General features: G+C 37.2%; 2 protein-coding genes across 2 annotated transcripts; both read right to left on the reverse strand.

The window, feature by feature from the left end:
* Positions 1–11,294: 11,294 nt before the first annotated feature.
* LOC137619796 (putative CENPB DNA-binding domain-containing protein 1) lies at positions 11,295–11,684 on the reverse strand. The gene has a single exon (XM_068350098.1). The coding sequence runs from the start codon at positions 11,682–11,684 to the stop codon at positions 11,295–11,297; it is 390 nt and encodes a 129-aa protein (XP_068206199.1).
* Positions 11,685–15,866: 4,182 nt separating this feature from the next.
* Positions 15,867–17,516, reverse strand: LOC137619797 (uncharacterized). The gene has a single exon (XM_068350099.1). The coding sequence runs from the start codon at positions 17,514–17,516 to the stop codon at positions 15,867–15,869; it is 1,650 nt and encodes a 549-aa protein (XP_068206200.1).
* Between the last annotated feature and the right edge of the window lie 546 nt (positions 17,517–18,062).

An 18,062-nucleotide genomic window follows, 5' to 3' on the forward strand; every position in this document is an offset into this window, starting at 1 on the left:
ATTTTAGCGCTAGCCCATTTGGCGCCAGCTTGAAAATTTTCTGACCATATATATATATATATATATATATATATATATATATATATATATATATATATATATATATATATATATATATATATATATATATATACATGTGTGTGTTTATATTTAGTGCATGGGTAAAAAATAACATAAAAATAAAAAAGTTCTATTGATTTTCAGCAATACAGTATTAAAATGCTACAAAAATGAATTAAATGAAATATTTTCACCAACATGTTAATGCATTTCATATTTATATGCCAAACCACGTAAGTATTCCAGTGGTTCCCGTGAATCAAACTGCTGTACTATAGTTAAAATCGTTCATCAGTCTTAATGTATTTTAAGCGTTTTCGAGCAGGAGGATTCCCAGCCATTAATTGTTCATAAGAATCGATGCCTTTCTGAACTCTCTTTATGCCGTCGATGAATTTCCATATAACTGGGTGGTTCATTCCAAGTTCTGCATAGATTTTCCTGTGCGTAGCTTCAGCATGATTGTTTGTCCTGTCCTCACCTAATATCGTTCGACTCAAGGCCAATATAGAGGAGGTCGGGCGGAGAGAAATGCCCGAGGCAAATTAGCGGGCCTCATCTGCCCAGACGAGGCCTGGTGTCACCTGTCAAGTGGCCGTGGGAATTTTGTAGTCATAACTGCCCAAGATAAGGCATGGGTGTGGCCCCCTGGAGTGCATGTTGTGGTAGTCTTGGATTGAATTTGTTTATTTCTTAAGGATTCTCAGAGGGAAGTTTTTTTTTTTTTCCTTTTAAGACAGCTGTGATAATAATTATTTCACCTTATATCTTAGCCTTATTATGGTATTAAATAATTAATTGTTCAGTCTTGCAATGACTGCATTTTTTTTTTTTTGAGTAATTAAAGATGCTATCTGCCGGGTCAGCTACTATTGGACCCCAGACTCAGTGACAGGTGTGGCCAGGTGTGGCTAGAGCAATACCTATATTGGCCTTGGGCTAGAGATGAGGCCCGCTGAGAGAGGTGAGTCACTGTAAATCTCCTCACCGCCTGACCTCCTCTATATTGGCCTTGGTTCGACTATACATATTCCACATTTGCGTAAAGAAAAGTGGTGAACGTCGGCCATTTCCCCTCCTCAGAGGTCTTCCTACATATTTATCTTCGACCCAGTTCATTAACGGCTGGAGTTCATCAGGTAAATATTGCGCCAAACCATCGATGTAAACATCCATGTGAGAAATAGGTACAAAAGATAAAGCAACGATCGTTTTGGCTTTTACTGAGAAGTTGGGGTCATTATTGTACAAATGTTGGAGCCCAAGTTTTTTTAGGTGCTTATGAATATTATTTACTTCTTTCACTACTTCCTGGTTCTTAGTATGAATACGCCCTTTACACTCATTTTTTGTTTCACACCTCCAAAACTTGAAAGAAGGATCGTTTTTGCTACATTTGTCAAGCACATACATATATCCGTTGTGTGAAAATTTTGGCTTGCCTCTATTGTTTAAGATTGTTTCGGCCATTTAAGGTATGAGCTGTACGAGAAACTAAAGAAAAGCATTTTCCAGTATAAAAAGACTTGAATATGGTAACAACTAGTTTACTATTATAATTCTCAAATCAGACAAGCCTTTGGCGTAATGAGATGATCACTAAACGAGACCCAAATTTGGGGATGGTCCTTAAGTTTGTTTCTTGGCGCCAAAACAGCTCATCGCCAAAACAATGAGTGCCAAACTGTCTATCGCCAAAATGGCGGCGCCAAATCGTCAGCGCCAAAGAGTCGGCGCCAAATCGTCCTGTTCCGGGTTTACCCTGCTTTCTTGGTTTCTTCTGGGACTACTGACCACTCCTATATATGCCCTGGATTTCTTGGCCGCTGAAATGGTATACAGCGTCTCGTTGGTCGTCCTGCAGAATATTTTCTGTTTACACCCCCCTCCGATAATTTTCAAGTCTGCGTCACGTTGTGGGAAAGTTTAATCCATACCACCAAACATACAAGCCCCCAGCGAAGCACCACATACTGACAGATTTTCACTGGGCATTACACATTTCCATGCGCAACAAAACAAGCAAACCACTGCTCACTACCCCTTACACGGACCCTTTCCTTATAATCCGTCAAACAACGAAGACATTTTTACTGAACATTTGGGGCAACGAAGACTCTGTGCCCATTGCTCGCCTTAAACCTGCAAACTTCCTGCAGGATGACCCCTCTACAATACGCCTCTAAAGAGTGGGGTGCCCCATTTCACATATATGTAAATTTCAGAGGGGAAAAGCCATATACCTCACGTGTTTCATATACACTCATACACTAACCCTTTAGATTTTTTCATCTTATCACTAGCTCTTCATTGGACTATTAATAGACCAAGCTGTGTTATGATGCTAGCACAAGATTTATAATTTTTTAATTCTTGTTACGTTCTTCCTTGTAAGCCACTGTATATAAACTTGATTCACCTCTCCTCTCTGTTACATCCTGACTGCCCTTTTACAGAGAATACGATGATGAACCATATACAGAAAAAGAAGGATTCTCTCTCTCTCTCTCTCTCTCTCTCTCTCTCTCTCTCTCTCTCTCTCTCTCTCTCTCTCTCTCTCTCTCTCTCTCTCTCTTGTTAACACATGTATTTTAGCACGCCTAGTATAAAAGGATATATGTTGTTTGTCCTATTTGCTTTCATAGGCTTCCGAACTGTTTATAATATTAGCTCTATGTTTATATGCGGACAGCCCTATTCTTCACATTTGATTGTTGCTTATTATATGTGTCAGTTTCCCTCGTCAGAGTTTTACCTGTATTTACTTGTACATCATTCTGTTTTCTCTTCATTTTGTAATCTTTTTACCTTTTAGTTACATTTGATGCTCATCATTTGGAATATGAAAGTAAAAATACAACGGATAATGTATATTCTTAATTGGGATAGCAAGTGCTCCAACAGGGAAAGCATCCCAGTGAGGGAAGTATATTTAGAAATAGAAAATAAACAATATGCTCAGTAAGTAATGAATGGAAAACTGCTGTAAATTATATTTTAAGATCAGGAAAAAACGTTAAAATTAATCGACCATATATTAACTATAGAACTATTCAACCTGTTCAAAAGAATGATTATACAAACAGCTTAATCTTCTGAAATTCTAACAAAGTAACCGTCAGATTAGGAAGATTAGTCAAATTTCTGGTCAGAGCTGTCATAAAACTTCGAAATTACTGTATTGTATTATGGGTTCTGATCGCTATGACATTGCTATTACAATTAACTGCTTACCTAGTACTAAACTTAAGATGATACAGTCTGGGAAAATATGAATGCAATTTATTACCTAGATTATGAAAAATCCTTCAATTCAACCGCAAAATTAAGATAATCCCAAAATCTGATCACAGATGGAATGAAACTTCTAAAATAGTGTGTAGTATTTAATCTTAAGAGTGTTTCGAGTAGACAGATATTAAGTATTTTTGAGTGGATGTGAAATGGAGTAATCACAAGAAAGCAACTCTCTGGAAAATGTTTTGTTTGAATTGGGGAGGAGAAACTTTCATGAAATATGGATAAAAGCTAATACAATTTCTACTTTTTGAAACGGTATCATGTTTAAGTTTTAAATAATAATTAAATAACTCTAGGTCTAATTTTTAATGCAATTTGAACATTGGAAAGGTCGTCAAAAGCAATGGATTAAATAGAAACCTGCACACCAACAAAGCCTTCGGGGTTTTTAATTAAAATAATTTTATCAATAATTTAGTTTTTCTTTCAGGCTTGTTACGAGCGACTGATCGAAAAGTAGAATTTCAATGAGCATATCCTTGGCCATAAAGTTTTTGGTTTAGTTTTTACAATCGTCGCCCATACTGTAAATCATCTCTTCATTTTGGTTATCATCATATTAGTAACATAATTGGAAAGTAAATACAAAAGGATGATGATTTTCTTTTTTTACTGGAAGAACTAGAGTTTATGAAACGCAGTATCCTACTCAGTTGCTTAACTCTACTCAACCTTTGCTTTCTCAGCATGCCTTTAAATTTCACCTATCCTGACATATTGAAGGACTATACTGCCAAATATGAAGTTCTAACTCCCAAAATCCAAAAGATATGATAAAGGAAAAGAAAACTCAAGATTTGCTTACAGAAGAACTCAAATGGGAACCAAGCGATAAATTGGCAGGAAAACTGACTATGCACAAAGTTTCAAACACAATGATTCAATTATCAGCTTATTAAGTGCAGGGGGAAGAGTGATGACGATAATAAACAAATAACAGTCAATGTGATTCCTTCCTTTTTCTCTTTTAGAAAAATAAACAGACAGACAGACCGACGGAGAGACATACATGTAACTATAAGTAAAAGACGGTTTCCTGTTTTTTTTTTTTTTTTTTTTTTTTTTTCTACATTACGAGCCCATTTCAATGTTTATAATCACCAGTGAAGCATGTTTTATGCTTAAATAAGATGCTAAAATTGACATATACTCTCAAAATCCAAAAGACAAACAATGACAAAAGTATGTCAATTTTGTATAAGTCGAAATTGACTCAGTGGGATTATAAAACTACTCTTTTTAGTAAATAAAAAAATATTGACAAAAGTGAAATGCTTCTCCATTTCTTTATTTTCTTATCCTGGCTCTCAAACCTATTTCAGGAAAAAAAATAATTCCTTGTTCATTATTGAAATTTTTATTAATAGGATCCAACAGATGATCCTTATCTTGATGGTTGAAGGACATTTATCACTCGAGGCTGACATTGGGTTTCAGGAAATCCGTCGACAGAACGTACATTACAGTATACATGCAAAGGAAGACATCTAAAAACAACCACGATTTGGATAACCTTGAATACATTACTTGATACTCAAAACAAGATCACTACGAAATCCACATTTCATTTTTAATAGGACACCTAGATTTAATCACCCTTCAGATCGCCTTAATTCCATTGGTTAAATCCCGTCTTAAGTTATTGGACTTCAAACCGTTCTAATCAACTTCCTATGACTAATTCCAGTCAAGTTAGTGTATTTTAGATTTATGTTTTTTAGGTGATGTACTCTAACTCCATAAAATCTTCATTATTATTATTATTATTATTATTATTATTATTATTATTATTATTATCATTATTATTATTATTATTATTATTATTATTATTACCGGCTAGTCTACAACGGTAGTTGGAACAGGAAGATGCTAAAACCATAAGGGCTCCTACAGAGGAAATATCCCAGTGTTTAAATAAAATAAGAAACAAAAATTAAGGCATATAAGAAGTAATGAACAATTAAAATAATCTATTTCAAAAACATTGACAATATTAAAATAGATAATTCATAAATAAACTATAAAAATAATTATGTCAGCCTGTTCATTATAAAAACATTTGCTCTGAGTTGGAACTTCTGAAGTTCTACCGATTCAACTACACGATAAGGAAGATAATTCCAAAAGGTGGTCACAGGTGGAGTAAAACTTCTAGAGTACTGTGTAGTATTCAGCCTTGTGATGCAAAAGGCCTGACTAATAAAATCAACTGCATGCATAGTATTACGAACAGTCTGGAACTGTCCGGGAAGATCTAAATGTAAAGAGTGGCCAGAATTTAAAATCTTATGCAACATGCCTAATGGACTAATTGAACGATGAAGAAAGTTATTAATATCTAGATAAGGAATAAGAAATTTATTAGACCTTAAGTTCCTGTCCAACAAAATCGGATGAGAATCTTCAGCTGAAGACCACACAGGAGAAGAATACTCGAAACAAGTGAGAGGGAAAGAATTATATCACTTCTTCAAAATAGAATGATCAGCGAAAATCTTAAAACACTTTCTCAATAAGGCTTTTTTTTGTGCAATTGAAGAAGACACAGACCTCATGAGTTTCCCTAAAGTAAATTTGTTAACGAGAATCACACATGAAATTTCAAAAGAGTTATACAAAGTTAGAGAAACATTATCAATGCAGAGATCTGGATGTTGAAGAGCCACTGTCCTTGACCTACTTAGAATCATACTTTGAGAATTCTTAGGGCTCATACCCCATAAGTAGCAACATGCACTAATTTTAGCTGGATTTCTATGAAGGGATTCAGCAACCCAATATTTATATTCAAGAGATAGGATTGATGCAAAGAGAGTAGCATCATCTGCATACGCAAAAAGCTTGTTTTCTAATCCAAATGATTCCCGGCCGTTCAGAAGCTTTTGTCTTTGAGTGGTTCTGCCTTGTGACTCTGATCCCGTGGTCTATAAGAGAATCCAAATATTAATGTGTTATAATATATGGCATATCTAAATATGGCAAAAAAATTTCTAAATGTGCAAAATTCATTATAAATTAAATGCCAAGTACAAACGTACCAATTAGCTACGATAGTGGTGTTGGGCTAATTTCAATTCTAAGTACCAAAAGCCTTAATTTAACATAAGTACAGAAGAATTGTCATTGAATTTTTTCTGTTTTCGTGTGTAAATAGTATTGTCACTGTCATACAAATATCCTGGACCAGGGTTCGATTCCCGGCCGGTCAGAACCTATTTTCTTTGAGTAGTTCTGCATTTCAACTCTGATCCCGTGGACGATAAGATAATCCAGATTTCAAAATAAAAAAAATATGGCTCATTTATATATACATATTTACACACACACATACACACACACACACACACACACACACACATATATATATATATATATATATATATATATATATATATATATATATATATATATATATATATATATATATATATATATATTTATATGTATATATATATATATATATATATATATATATATATATATATATATATATATATATATATATATATATGTATATATATATATATATATATATATATATATATATATATATATATATATATATATATATATATATATGTGTGTGTGTGTGTGTGTGTGTGTGTGTGTGTGTGTGGGTGTGTGTGTGTGTGCACTCGAATTCTTTAAGTACAGTCAGATAAAGCAATAGATCTGGTCTAATATAAACCCATTTGCTCCAATGGAAATCTATTTAATATTTAACACTTTCAATTTCCACCACTCTCGCCACGTTATTCGTTCTATTTCCACAGACAAGAGAGGATTTTTTTGTGGGCTATAAATTAGCTGTTCCTCCAACCTTCATTGTGACTTGTAGAACAAACGAGATCTCGACCCTTATGACCTATCAATTGATTAGCAGTTGAGCTCTCTGCCAATAAGTACATTTGATGGCTTGTATAGTAAGCTTTTTAATAGTAAACATAAAGCTATCTCTCTCTCTCTCTCTCTCTCTCTCTCTCTCTCTCTCTCTCTCTCTCTCTCTCTCTCTCTCTCTCTCTTTGAAAATATAATATGCTGATATCCATAAGTCAAAAACGATAAAATATGTTTTGAATAGGAATTATACATACATACATACATATATATATATATATATATATATATATATATATATATATATATATATATATATATATATATATATATATATATATATACATATATATATATATATATATATATATATATATATATATATATATATATATATATATATATATATATATATATATATATATATACATAATAAATTCAACAATATGCAAGTAGTTGTTATTTATCATAAAATACTTATATATATTTACAACACTATGTACCGGAACTTTGTAGTCAGACAGGTCTTATCGAGGTTCATTTTCCATTTGCTTCCAGTCACTAAACAAAGATCGTGTAAGATCAGGGTGAGATGAGCAACAGAGTAGAAAATTTGAACGTATATAATTTTATGTAATACAAATTCTTGTTTATTATCAGAATTAATATTTCAAAAGAATTTATTTACAAGACCCTGAAACATCATAAAAGGTCTACTGGCATAAATTTTTCATCCCAGCAAATGTAAGCTTTTTTTTTTTTTTTTTTAGATAGATAGAGATGTCTAAAACATTTTGAAATAATCCTTTGATTTTCTTTATATCTAGAATGAAATCCCTGGTCTATACTTCTATCTTGCAAAGATTAAAATAGGATAAATATACATAATTATGTTGATAATAATAGATAGAACTTTTTTTTTCATTGTGTAGCGCCCCAAACTTTGTCTATCTTAATGTTTGTATATGGTTCAATTTATAACAATTCTAAGATGATACATTTATTTTGTAAATTTCTTTTAAAATTTTTATGTTTCAATGTAAAAATTTATATTGTAACCAAGACTACCGTGCTATAATTGTTCAGTGAATACTTTCCTCTTAGTATGCGTAGCAAAAACTATTTAGCTATGGTAAGCAGCTCTTCCATGAAAAAAACATTCTAAAATCAAACCATTCTTCTCTAGTCTTGGGTAGTGCCATAGCCTTCCGCTGTCTTGGGGTAGAATGCTCTTGCTTGAAGGTACCCTCTGGCACGCTATTCTAAATTATTTCTATCCATATTTTAAGCACAAAATAAAAAAGCCTAGGAGAAGCGAGGTAATGATAATAATAATAATAATAATAATAATAATAATAATAATAATAATAATAATAATAATAAATTATTATTTCAATAATATTAATAATAATTATTATAATAATAATACTGAAGAAAGGAAGAAGGAAAAATTACTGTAATAATAATAATAACAATAACATTAATAAAATTACTAATGATAATAACAACAACAGCAATAATAATAATAATAATAATAATAATAATAATAATAATAATAATAATAATAATAATAATATCCAATATGAAAATATTAAAATTTGAGATATTGATAAAAATGATAAACTTATTATAATAGCAATGATTTCAATCAAAAACATCATCATATTATTATCATTACTTGCTAAGCTACAACTCTAGTTGGAAAAGCTGCATGCTATAAACCCCCGGACTCCAACAAGAAATATAACACGATGAGGAAAGGAAATATTGAAAAATCATAAAGAAGGTTAAGAACAATAATAATATTTGATAAAAAAATTTATTCCTAGTCCATTAAAAACTATAAAATTGTTTGAAAAATTTGAGGATAAAAACTTCACAATAACAAAAGGAAGAGGAACTAGATAGAATAGCCTGCACGAGTGTTCCCTCAAGCAAAAGGTCTTTAATACAAGACAAAGGAAGACTATGGTACAGAGGCTATGGCACTACCTAAGACTAGAGAGCATTGGTTTGATTTTGGAGATTCCTTTTCCTAGAAAAGCAGCTTACCATAGTTAAAGAGTCTCTTTTACCCTTACCAAGAGGAATGTATCTACTGAACAATTACAGTACAGTAGTTAACTTCTTGAGAAAAGAAGAATTGTTTGGTAACTTCAGTGTTGTCAAGTGTATAAGGAAAGAAGAGAATATGTTAAGAAAGGCTTGCTATATACAATGAAACCTGTGAGTAGAACATCACCAACTGTTGTCATATGGAAACTATTATGAAGTTAATTTTACCTCAAATTACATTTTTGGGTTCAAGCCATGTTGTCCTGATGGAAGGTTCCTAATACATTAGGCCCCTGCCATACAACAATAATCCGTTCCGGAGTTGGTATCGTATGGTGAAAATGTATTGCGGGTAATAGAATAGCGAAAGTATGAAAAACCCCTATTAAAAACATTGAAAATTATTATGTAACAAAATACAATATAGTATAGTAAGCACTGTATTACAGTATACTTATATACAATATACATGTACTGTGCAGTATAGAATCAAATAATATGTATAGGATAAATACAAATTATATACTGCACAGTACTGTAAAGGAAAAATTAAATCTTATTTACCATTGGAGTGACGTGACTAAAGCTGGTAGTGGGTGGGGGAAAAGGGGTTAGGAGACGGTATATATAAAAATGTATCAATACTAATTATGTTATGTACACTTAATAATAAATTTATTCTTACTATTATCCACTTAAAATAGAAAATGCTTTTTTTTCATTATTTTTCTCTTTTGAAGATTTTTTTATGATTTTTTAAGCATAAAAAATTACTCTTTTTAGCTTTTTGATAGAATCGCTATTACAGTCGCTGCTTTCTGACACATCTCTTTTGGAGAAATATCTATCCAAAGAAGCCTGTTTTTGACGATTCCTCAACATATTCTTAAAATGACTCATACACTTATCATTAACACTACATAACACAACTTGTGTGAAGTTTTTCTGGGTGTTTCTTTTAAATGAAACTCGTAAGATTTCATACCAACCGATAGCTTCCCTTATTTCTGACGATGTTGTTTCTTCAGTCTCCCCCCCCCCCCAACTGTCCTCGCCATCACTAGAGCTGTGCTCTTCTTGAATGATCGTCAACTGCATTCCCTCCAACTCCTTTAAGTCTTCAGACGTAAGCTCCTCCTTGTGCTCCTCGATAAGGTTATGGACATCAGCCTCATAGACAACAAGCTCCATGGACTTCCCGATTGAAATTATTTCCTCAACATCACCCTTAGGGGCAGGATTATCAACGACCTCATCTTCGGTTAAGGGATCGAAACCTTCAAAGTCTCGTTCTGCTATAACAGCTGCCCATAGTTTCTTCCATGAAGAGTTGAAGGTGCGCCGTGAAACCTCATTCCAAGCTGTGTCGATGTCAAAATGCCCCTTCCAAAATTCACGGATGGTGAGTAGAGTGTTTTCAGTCACTTCAAAGCATCTTTTGAACAGATGCTCCGTGTAAAGCTTCTTGAAGTTAGCATTCACTTGCTGGACCATAGTGGCATATAGAGAACCTTAATGAAGGAGAAGTCAGGATGAATGATGTCCTCGAGGTCAGGAGGGTGAGCAGGGGCATTGTCCAGCACCAAAAGACATTTCAGAGGAAGATCGTTCTCTTCTAAATAGTTCTTGAAATCAGGACCAAAGCAGACGTTTATCCACTCAATAAATATGGTCCTCGTGACCCAGGACTTAGCATTAGACTTCCATAAATACCGAGAGCCTCTCCTTCGTGATATTTTGTGCCTTGCTAGAATAAGTCTTTCCTTCATTGCTTTATGACCAGGAAATTTCCTTCCTTCAACTATGATATATGTACGGCGAAGCATTTTCTTCCAGAAAAGGCCAGTTTCCTCGCATTTAAAAACTTGCTGAGGAATGCAGCCCTATCTGTAAATTACGTTCTCAAACTTCTTGAGGAATTCTTCCGCTTCTTTCTTGTCAGAACTGGCCGCCTCCCCATGCCTGATGTCTGAGTGAATAACAGACTTTTTCCGAAACCGATCAAACCACCCATGAGAAGCATTGAACTCTTTAGGGGCTTGCTACGATGTTCCTTCGCCTCCGCCATCTTTTTGGGCTTCCACGAGATCGGTAAAGATAGCGCTCGCCTTGTGCGATATTACCGATCGCGTGAGTGTATCACCAGCAATTTCCTTCTCTTTAATCCACAGAATAAGGAGTGTCTCCATCTCATCATTGATTGAGGTCGTTCCACTTGCAAGGACAGTCATGCCTTTAGAAGACTTACTTACTTTAGTGGCTTCCTTATACTTAATAATTGTGCTAATCGTAGATTGGTTACAGCCATACGCACTAGCGAGGGTAACAATGCACATGCCTTCTTCATATTTCTTTATGATCTCCAGCTTCGTTTCCATAGTTATTATCTTCTTACTTCTGCCTTTAACATCAATAGCAATCCTGGGACCCATGGCTAACTAATTAAAGTTAGAATTAAGCACTAAAATCCAAAAAAATACGATATCACAAGCACTCACACGAGATCAAGTCTTTACGAAACGCACACGAGATTCTGAACTGAGCGCGCGTATGACATAGAGAGAGAGAGGCCGCATCTCTCTCAGGCATTGTGGGAGGATTTTTGGCCAATAAGGTATCGGCATGTTAGTGACGTCGTGACGCCGACCAATAGCAGACCAGCTTTTTAGGGACGTATGCAGTGACGTATGAGCGTGGTGGTAAGCTATTGACTTGCACAGTCGTAGGGATAGAAACTGACAAATTTGAGTTTTGGAATTCGATGCCGTAAGGTGGGGAAAATGTCGTAATGAGGGGACGAAAAAAATTGTATTCCACACCATAATGTGAAAAAAACCTAAGCTGGGGACGCCGTATGCCGGGGATCTACCGTAGCTGCTTCCAAGGGATATATGAACTACAGTGATATTCCCAGAGAATTTACCTTTAGGTCTCTAGAATTTTAACTCCTGGCACCAATATCCTTAACATTCTCTGAAGGATATCGCATAAATTAGGAGACTTATATCTTGATGCGACACATAGCCATCTTCACCGTGAATAGCGTTTTCGCTTCGTGTGGGAAGAGTGGCAATTTTGGAAGTGGATCCGTTATCAAGGTTACTGTATTTCCCATACTACTATTGAGTATCAAGATGGCGTCATGTCCAAGATAGAGGACATTCCTAATTTTGTAGCAAATTCGCACAGTGGTGTTGCCTGTTGATCTAACTTTTTCGATCTATTCTGGGAGGATTATTATACAATCTCCAGCTTCTTTCACCTCTGGAAAGTTGAGTATTTATTCCTTACAATTTGTATATTTTAGCTCCTGTTTCATAGTGAAATTAGTCATTTATTGTGCTTACGAGCCAGGCCTGTTACCGGAGGTGTCATGGTCGCTGTCGTTCGTTAGGCATGTGTTATTTAGTTAGTACAACGACATTCCAGGTAGAAATAGCATTTATTGATTAATTATGAAAGGTATTTAGGCAATTTATACTTGTAAAGATATTTATGATATGCATAATTTTTCCTTTCTATGTTGATCGTATACGTTAGAGTTTCGGTGATTTAGGTAACCGAGATCTCGTCTTGCCTAGGTAACCTAACCTAGGCGATGTAGTATACTTTCAGACATTTCCCCGTTAACCCTCGTGTATCGTTTTATCAATTCAGGCGGAGATAGATATCTGTTAGAATTATTATATAACCGATACTCGTTTCTAGTGGAGATTTAAGGGTAGTCCCTGCTTCCCTCTGAGTGTAGCCTTAGGATAAAACCCTAGTGGGTCGTTCCTCAAGTTTTCATTCAGGCATGACTAGCCTAGAGTTTTCTGTCCCTTCCCTTAGCTGCAGATAGCAGGTTTTGGGATTCGGTCAGAACCTTAGAGTATATAGTGTTGTGCTGGCGGCCAGCCGGCATGGTGAATAGTCATTCCCCTGCTGGCTAGGCTGCCGGCATAAGAGGCTAGCCATCCCTAGGCCGCACTTGATGTGGTTGCATGATACCGCCACCTTCTCCAGGCTGAAGAATAGACAGCCTTCTGCCGCCTAGGATGGTGCGAGATTAGGAACTTTGTTTTTCCCTTGTTGATGGGAGGTGACACTGTCGCCGTCCCCTTATCTGTATTGGCACACCCTAGGCTGGAGAATAAATATTCTTCTGCCTCCTAGGATGGCACTGATACTGAAACAGAGTTTCTTAGGGGTGTGGGAGGACCGGCAACCTTACCGGCTCCTTTCACACCTAATACAGGGCCCTTTTCCCTCCCCCCTCTGTCCTTTAGTGAGGGCCTTGCCATCGCAACTCTTTGGGCCGTCGTCCTTCAATCTCACCGATTGCCGCTGGGTTGTGCGGCCGGCTGGACTCCTTAACAGCTGTTGTCTGACTGCTGGCGGCTATGGTGGCTGCCGGCGGACGTGATAGCTGCTGGGGGCCGTGATAGCTGCCGGCGGTCATGCCAACTTCCGGCGGATAGGACAACTTCCGGCGGCTATGCCGGCTGCTGGAGGATATTCCGGCTGCCGGAGAATAAGCCGGCTGCCGGAGGATATGCCGGCTGCCAGCGACCATGACAACTGCCGGTGGCCATGGCGGCTTCCAGCGGCCATGTCAGCTGCCGCCGGCAGCTAGGATGGTTGCCAGCTGCTGCCGGCCATATCAACTGCCGGTGGCCATGACGGCTACCGGCGGCTTTGGCGGCTGCCGGTGGCTTTGGAGGCTGCCGTCGGCTTTGGAGGCTGCCGGCGGCTTTCGAGGCTGCCGGCAGCCATGATGGTTGTTGGAGGGAAGTCTCCTCTGTCACTAAGGTTCTTTAGTCCTCCTTGGACTGCTGGCACCTGCCGCCGGCAGGTACTAACTCCGCCGGCGGCATGCTGACTGTACCAGTGCTGACGGGTGCTAGCCTGCCAGCCATATGCCGGCCGGACTTGCTGTCGATGGTACTGGTTGTTGGATGGAAGCATGAATGATGCATTCCCCCTTTCCATTTTAACCTCATTTCTGTCGAAAGGCAGTAAATTATATATTTACATCCTTTACTGTATGCTTTCACAGTAAGAAGGCAGTCATTCACTCCATGCTTTCTCTCTCTTTTCCAGCTAGCATGCTGGCTGGGCTCTGCCGGCAGGGACTAGCTATGCCGGCTATATGCCGGCTGGATTACTGTATATGTTTATACAGTAGGCAGTATATTTGCAGTATGGTATACATTGCTGATAGAAAACTATTGTATATATTATACTAGTAATTATTTTCCAACATACCTTTGGTATCCTTGCCCAGGTGTTTGCTAAGACCAATCTTATATTGAAAGAATAGAACTTCTGCAATATTCTGATTAGAAATTAGTTTACGTTTTACCTTAAAATATTAGATAAGCTAAAGGGCCGTTGGTAGTACACTTTCTATCCTTAAAGGTTAGAACCCTTATCTTTGAGCTTACCTTATCAGGAAATTCTGTGATTTTAATACAGGAAGGGAAGGCCACAGCAAATGGGCTGGGTAGGATACAAAAATATTTGTCTTTTATATTTCCTAGTCCAGTCGGCGTCATGCCGTCTGGACCGTGCCACCAGATGCTAGCCATACCAGCAGCACACTGGCTGAACTACAATGTATAATTATACAGTAGCCGGTGTTAATGCACTATTCTTCTATTGCTTAACGTGAATGATGGAGAAACACAATTTTGACACGCACATATAGTTCTTTATTAGATCCATGACGTTAACATCGATATGGTTATATTGTTAGGAGTTTATACATGTAGACTTGACGTATGTAGCATAACTTGAAGTGATGTGAAGTGACGTGATGTGGTTCAATTACTATGGATAAATGAAAAAGAAATCAATTTATAAATAATATGCTAATGTACACAAAATTATTAATTTAAATAATTAAGACTGATAGAAACAATATGCAAAGCTTAATTAAGTAAATTATGCATGTATAACTGCTAATTACAAAAAGGTCATACACAAAATCAATATAATTAAGGCTCATCTAAAGGCATACGTTATGTAACATGTAGGTTTACAAATGGGAAAAGATGAATCCGTTATTCCAAAACAGTATATAATAGGCGTTTACTTACAATTGTGTTCCTATAACAAACGGTCCAAATATTCCTCAATAAATACCAACTTTCGTTATATTCGTTATATCGGTTCTGTATGAAATCACTTTTTAAACTGATAAGTTCCCTCATCTGTTTACAGGAAGACACTGTGGATTACCATAAAGTTCACGTGACCGAGAACTATGCGTAAATTAGCTAAAACAACCTAACACCAAGTAAACAATTCATATGGCCGAGCATAGACTCGAACCAGCAAACTACCACACAGCTAACCTTAACATTAACCATCGCGATAACTAGACAATAAACATTATTTACAGTTAATCGTTGGGCATCAACATACTCGACCTCTAAATCGTATGATTTACAAAAAAAATATAAGATGCACAACTAATATTTCATTTCATACTACAATACATGAATAGAACATGAATAAAACAAGATTAAGGAACGAATATTAAAACGATAAACACAACAAAAATAGAAATGAGTTTAACAAACAGATATGAACTAAAAATATCAATGTCATATAGTGCCTCTGGATAATATCTATAACACTTGATCTTCTTTTGGAAGCAAGAGTACGAGCTTGCTCACTGGTCTGTGCAGTTCAGAAGATTGGGTTCGAAGTTTGACGCTTCTCACAACGCCTCTGGAGTCTGGCAGTACATCTGTTACACGTGCTAGTGGCCAGTGAAGTCTTGGCGTGTTCTCGTCTTTCAATAGCACGATGTCACCTTCCCGTGTATTTCGTTGTTGTTTGTTCCATTTGGGGCGTTGCTGCAGGCTGACTATGTACTCCCTTTTCCATCTGCTCCAGAACAAGTCCGACAAATATTGTACTCTACGCCACCTTTTTCTGGAGTACACATATTCTGGTTGCGAAGGTCCTGGTATTAACCTCTTGGGGGACTTCATATGGAGGATTTGACTCGGACTTAGTGGTTCCATGTCGCCAGGATCATCAGAACTGGTCGTGATCGGTCTTGTGTTCACAATATATTCTACCTCGCAGAGTAGCGTGCGGAATGATTCGTCATCGAGGCGAGTCCCATGGTCGAAGAATAGCGCAGATAAAACTTTCCGAATGGTACGGATCTGGCGCTCCCATACGCCGCCCATGTGCGATGCCATAGGTGGGTTGAGTTTCCAGTCGATATTCATGTAGAGTAGTTTGTTTTGGATTTTGTTTTGGTTCAAATCTGACCAAGCCTTGTTCAGCTCATTCCAGGTTCCGATGAAGTTGGTCCCGTTGTCGCATCGGATTTCTTGTACCGTACCTCTACGGGCTATGAAGCGTTGCAGACAGTGAATAAAGGAATCCGTTTTGAGACTGTTAGTAGCTTCCAGATGAATGGAGCGACTGACAAGACAGGTGAATATGACGCCGTAACGTTTGAGCTCCTTGCGGCCCTCTTTTATATTGAACGGCCCGCAAAAATCTACGCCTGTGAATGTAAATGGTGGAGCTGGCTCGAGACGATCTTGAGGTAAGTCGGACATTTTTTGCTCTTGGCATGGCTTTCTCATTTTTCTGCACGTTATGCATTTGTGGAGTTGACGTCGGACAGCAGAGTTGATTGAAACAATCCAAAAGCGTTCTCTAATTGCTGCAATGGTGTGATTTCTACCCGCATGAACGAGTTTCTCATGAGCATCTCGTACGATTAGAGTGGTGACGTGAGAATGTTGTGGCAGTAGCATAGGATGTTTCACATCGGAGTCCATTGCGGCTTTCGAGAGGCGTCCTCCCACTCGCAGAGTTCCGTCGATGAGCACTGGGTCGAGACGGAATATCGTACTTGTTTTTGGTAGCGAGTGTTCTCTCTTGTCTTCTTTCGTGGTTGTTTTCTGGAGTTTCTCGACCTCGTTTGCAAAGGTGATCTTTTGTATAAAGCAAACGATTGCCTTTTCAGCCTTTTGCATGATCTGTGTGGTCCTTAAATTTATAGTTTGTTCTTTGTTTTGTAAGAAAGCCAAAAATGCTATGAATACTACTACTGCTCTCTTCAGTCTCTCCCACCTGGAGAAATATGTGATTAAAGTCATAAATGGTGATCCTTCTTCTGATGTAGTTGTAGTAACTAAAGACATTAAGCCTTCTTCTGTAACCTGCGGTTTGCTGCTGGGGTGCATCTTTGCAGGGCATTCTGAAGCCAGCATATTCAAGAAATCCGGACCTTCCAGCCAACGAGTCATATCTGACAATATCACAGAACTTACTCCACGTGATGCAACGTCTGCTGGGTTCAAATCAGTGCTAACGTACTTCCACTGGTTAGCGTTGCTGAAGTCTCTTATTTGACGGACTCTCGGCCACAAACACTGGAAAACGCTTTCTCTCAGCTCTGGTGTAATAAAGGACTGTCGTTGAATCTGTGTAATAGCAGATTTCGTTGAGATGGAGATCAAGCTCAAGGGTCATTTTCTGTCCTAAATTTACAGCTACAGCAGCCGCTGTGAGTTCAAGCCGTGGGATAGATGTTGCTCTCAATGGAACAACCCTTGCTTTTCCGATGAGAAATGAAGTTTTCGAACATCCACCCTCGTTTGAGATTAGGTATGCAACAGCGCCATACCCAGATGTACTGGCATCTGAGAAAACGTGCATCTGAAAAGTCGTTTCTTTTGCTTACTGTGGTAACTTCAGACATTTCAGGATTGTTATCCTCTGAAGGTTCGGGACTTCACTAATCCATTGTTTGAAACGTAGCTGGTGATCATCAGGCACTTCGTCATCCCAGG

The sequence above is a fragment of the Palaemon carinicauda genome, chromosome 26 (genome assembly GCF_036898095.1).
Source record: "Palaemon carinicauda isolate YSFRI2023 chromosome 26, ASM3689809v2, whole genome shotgun sequence".
Classification (NCBI taxonomy): domain Eukaryota; kingdom Metazoa; phylum Arthropoda; class Malacostraca; order Decapoda; family Palaemonidae; genus Palaemon; species Palaemon carinicauda.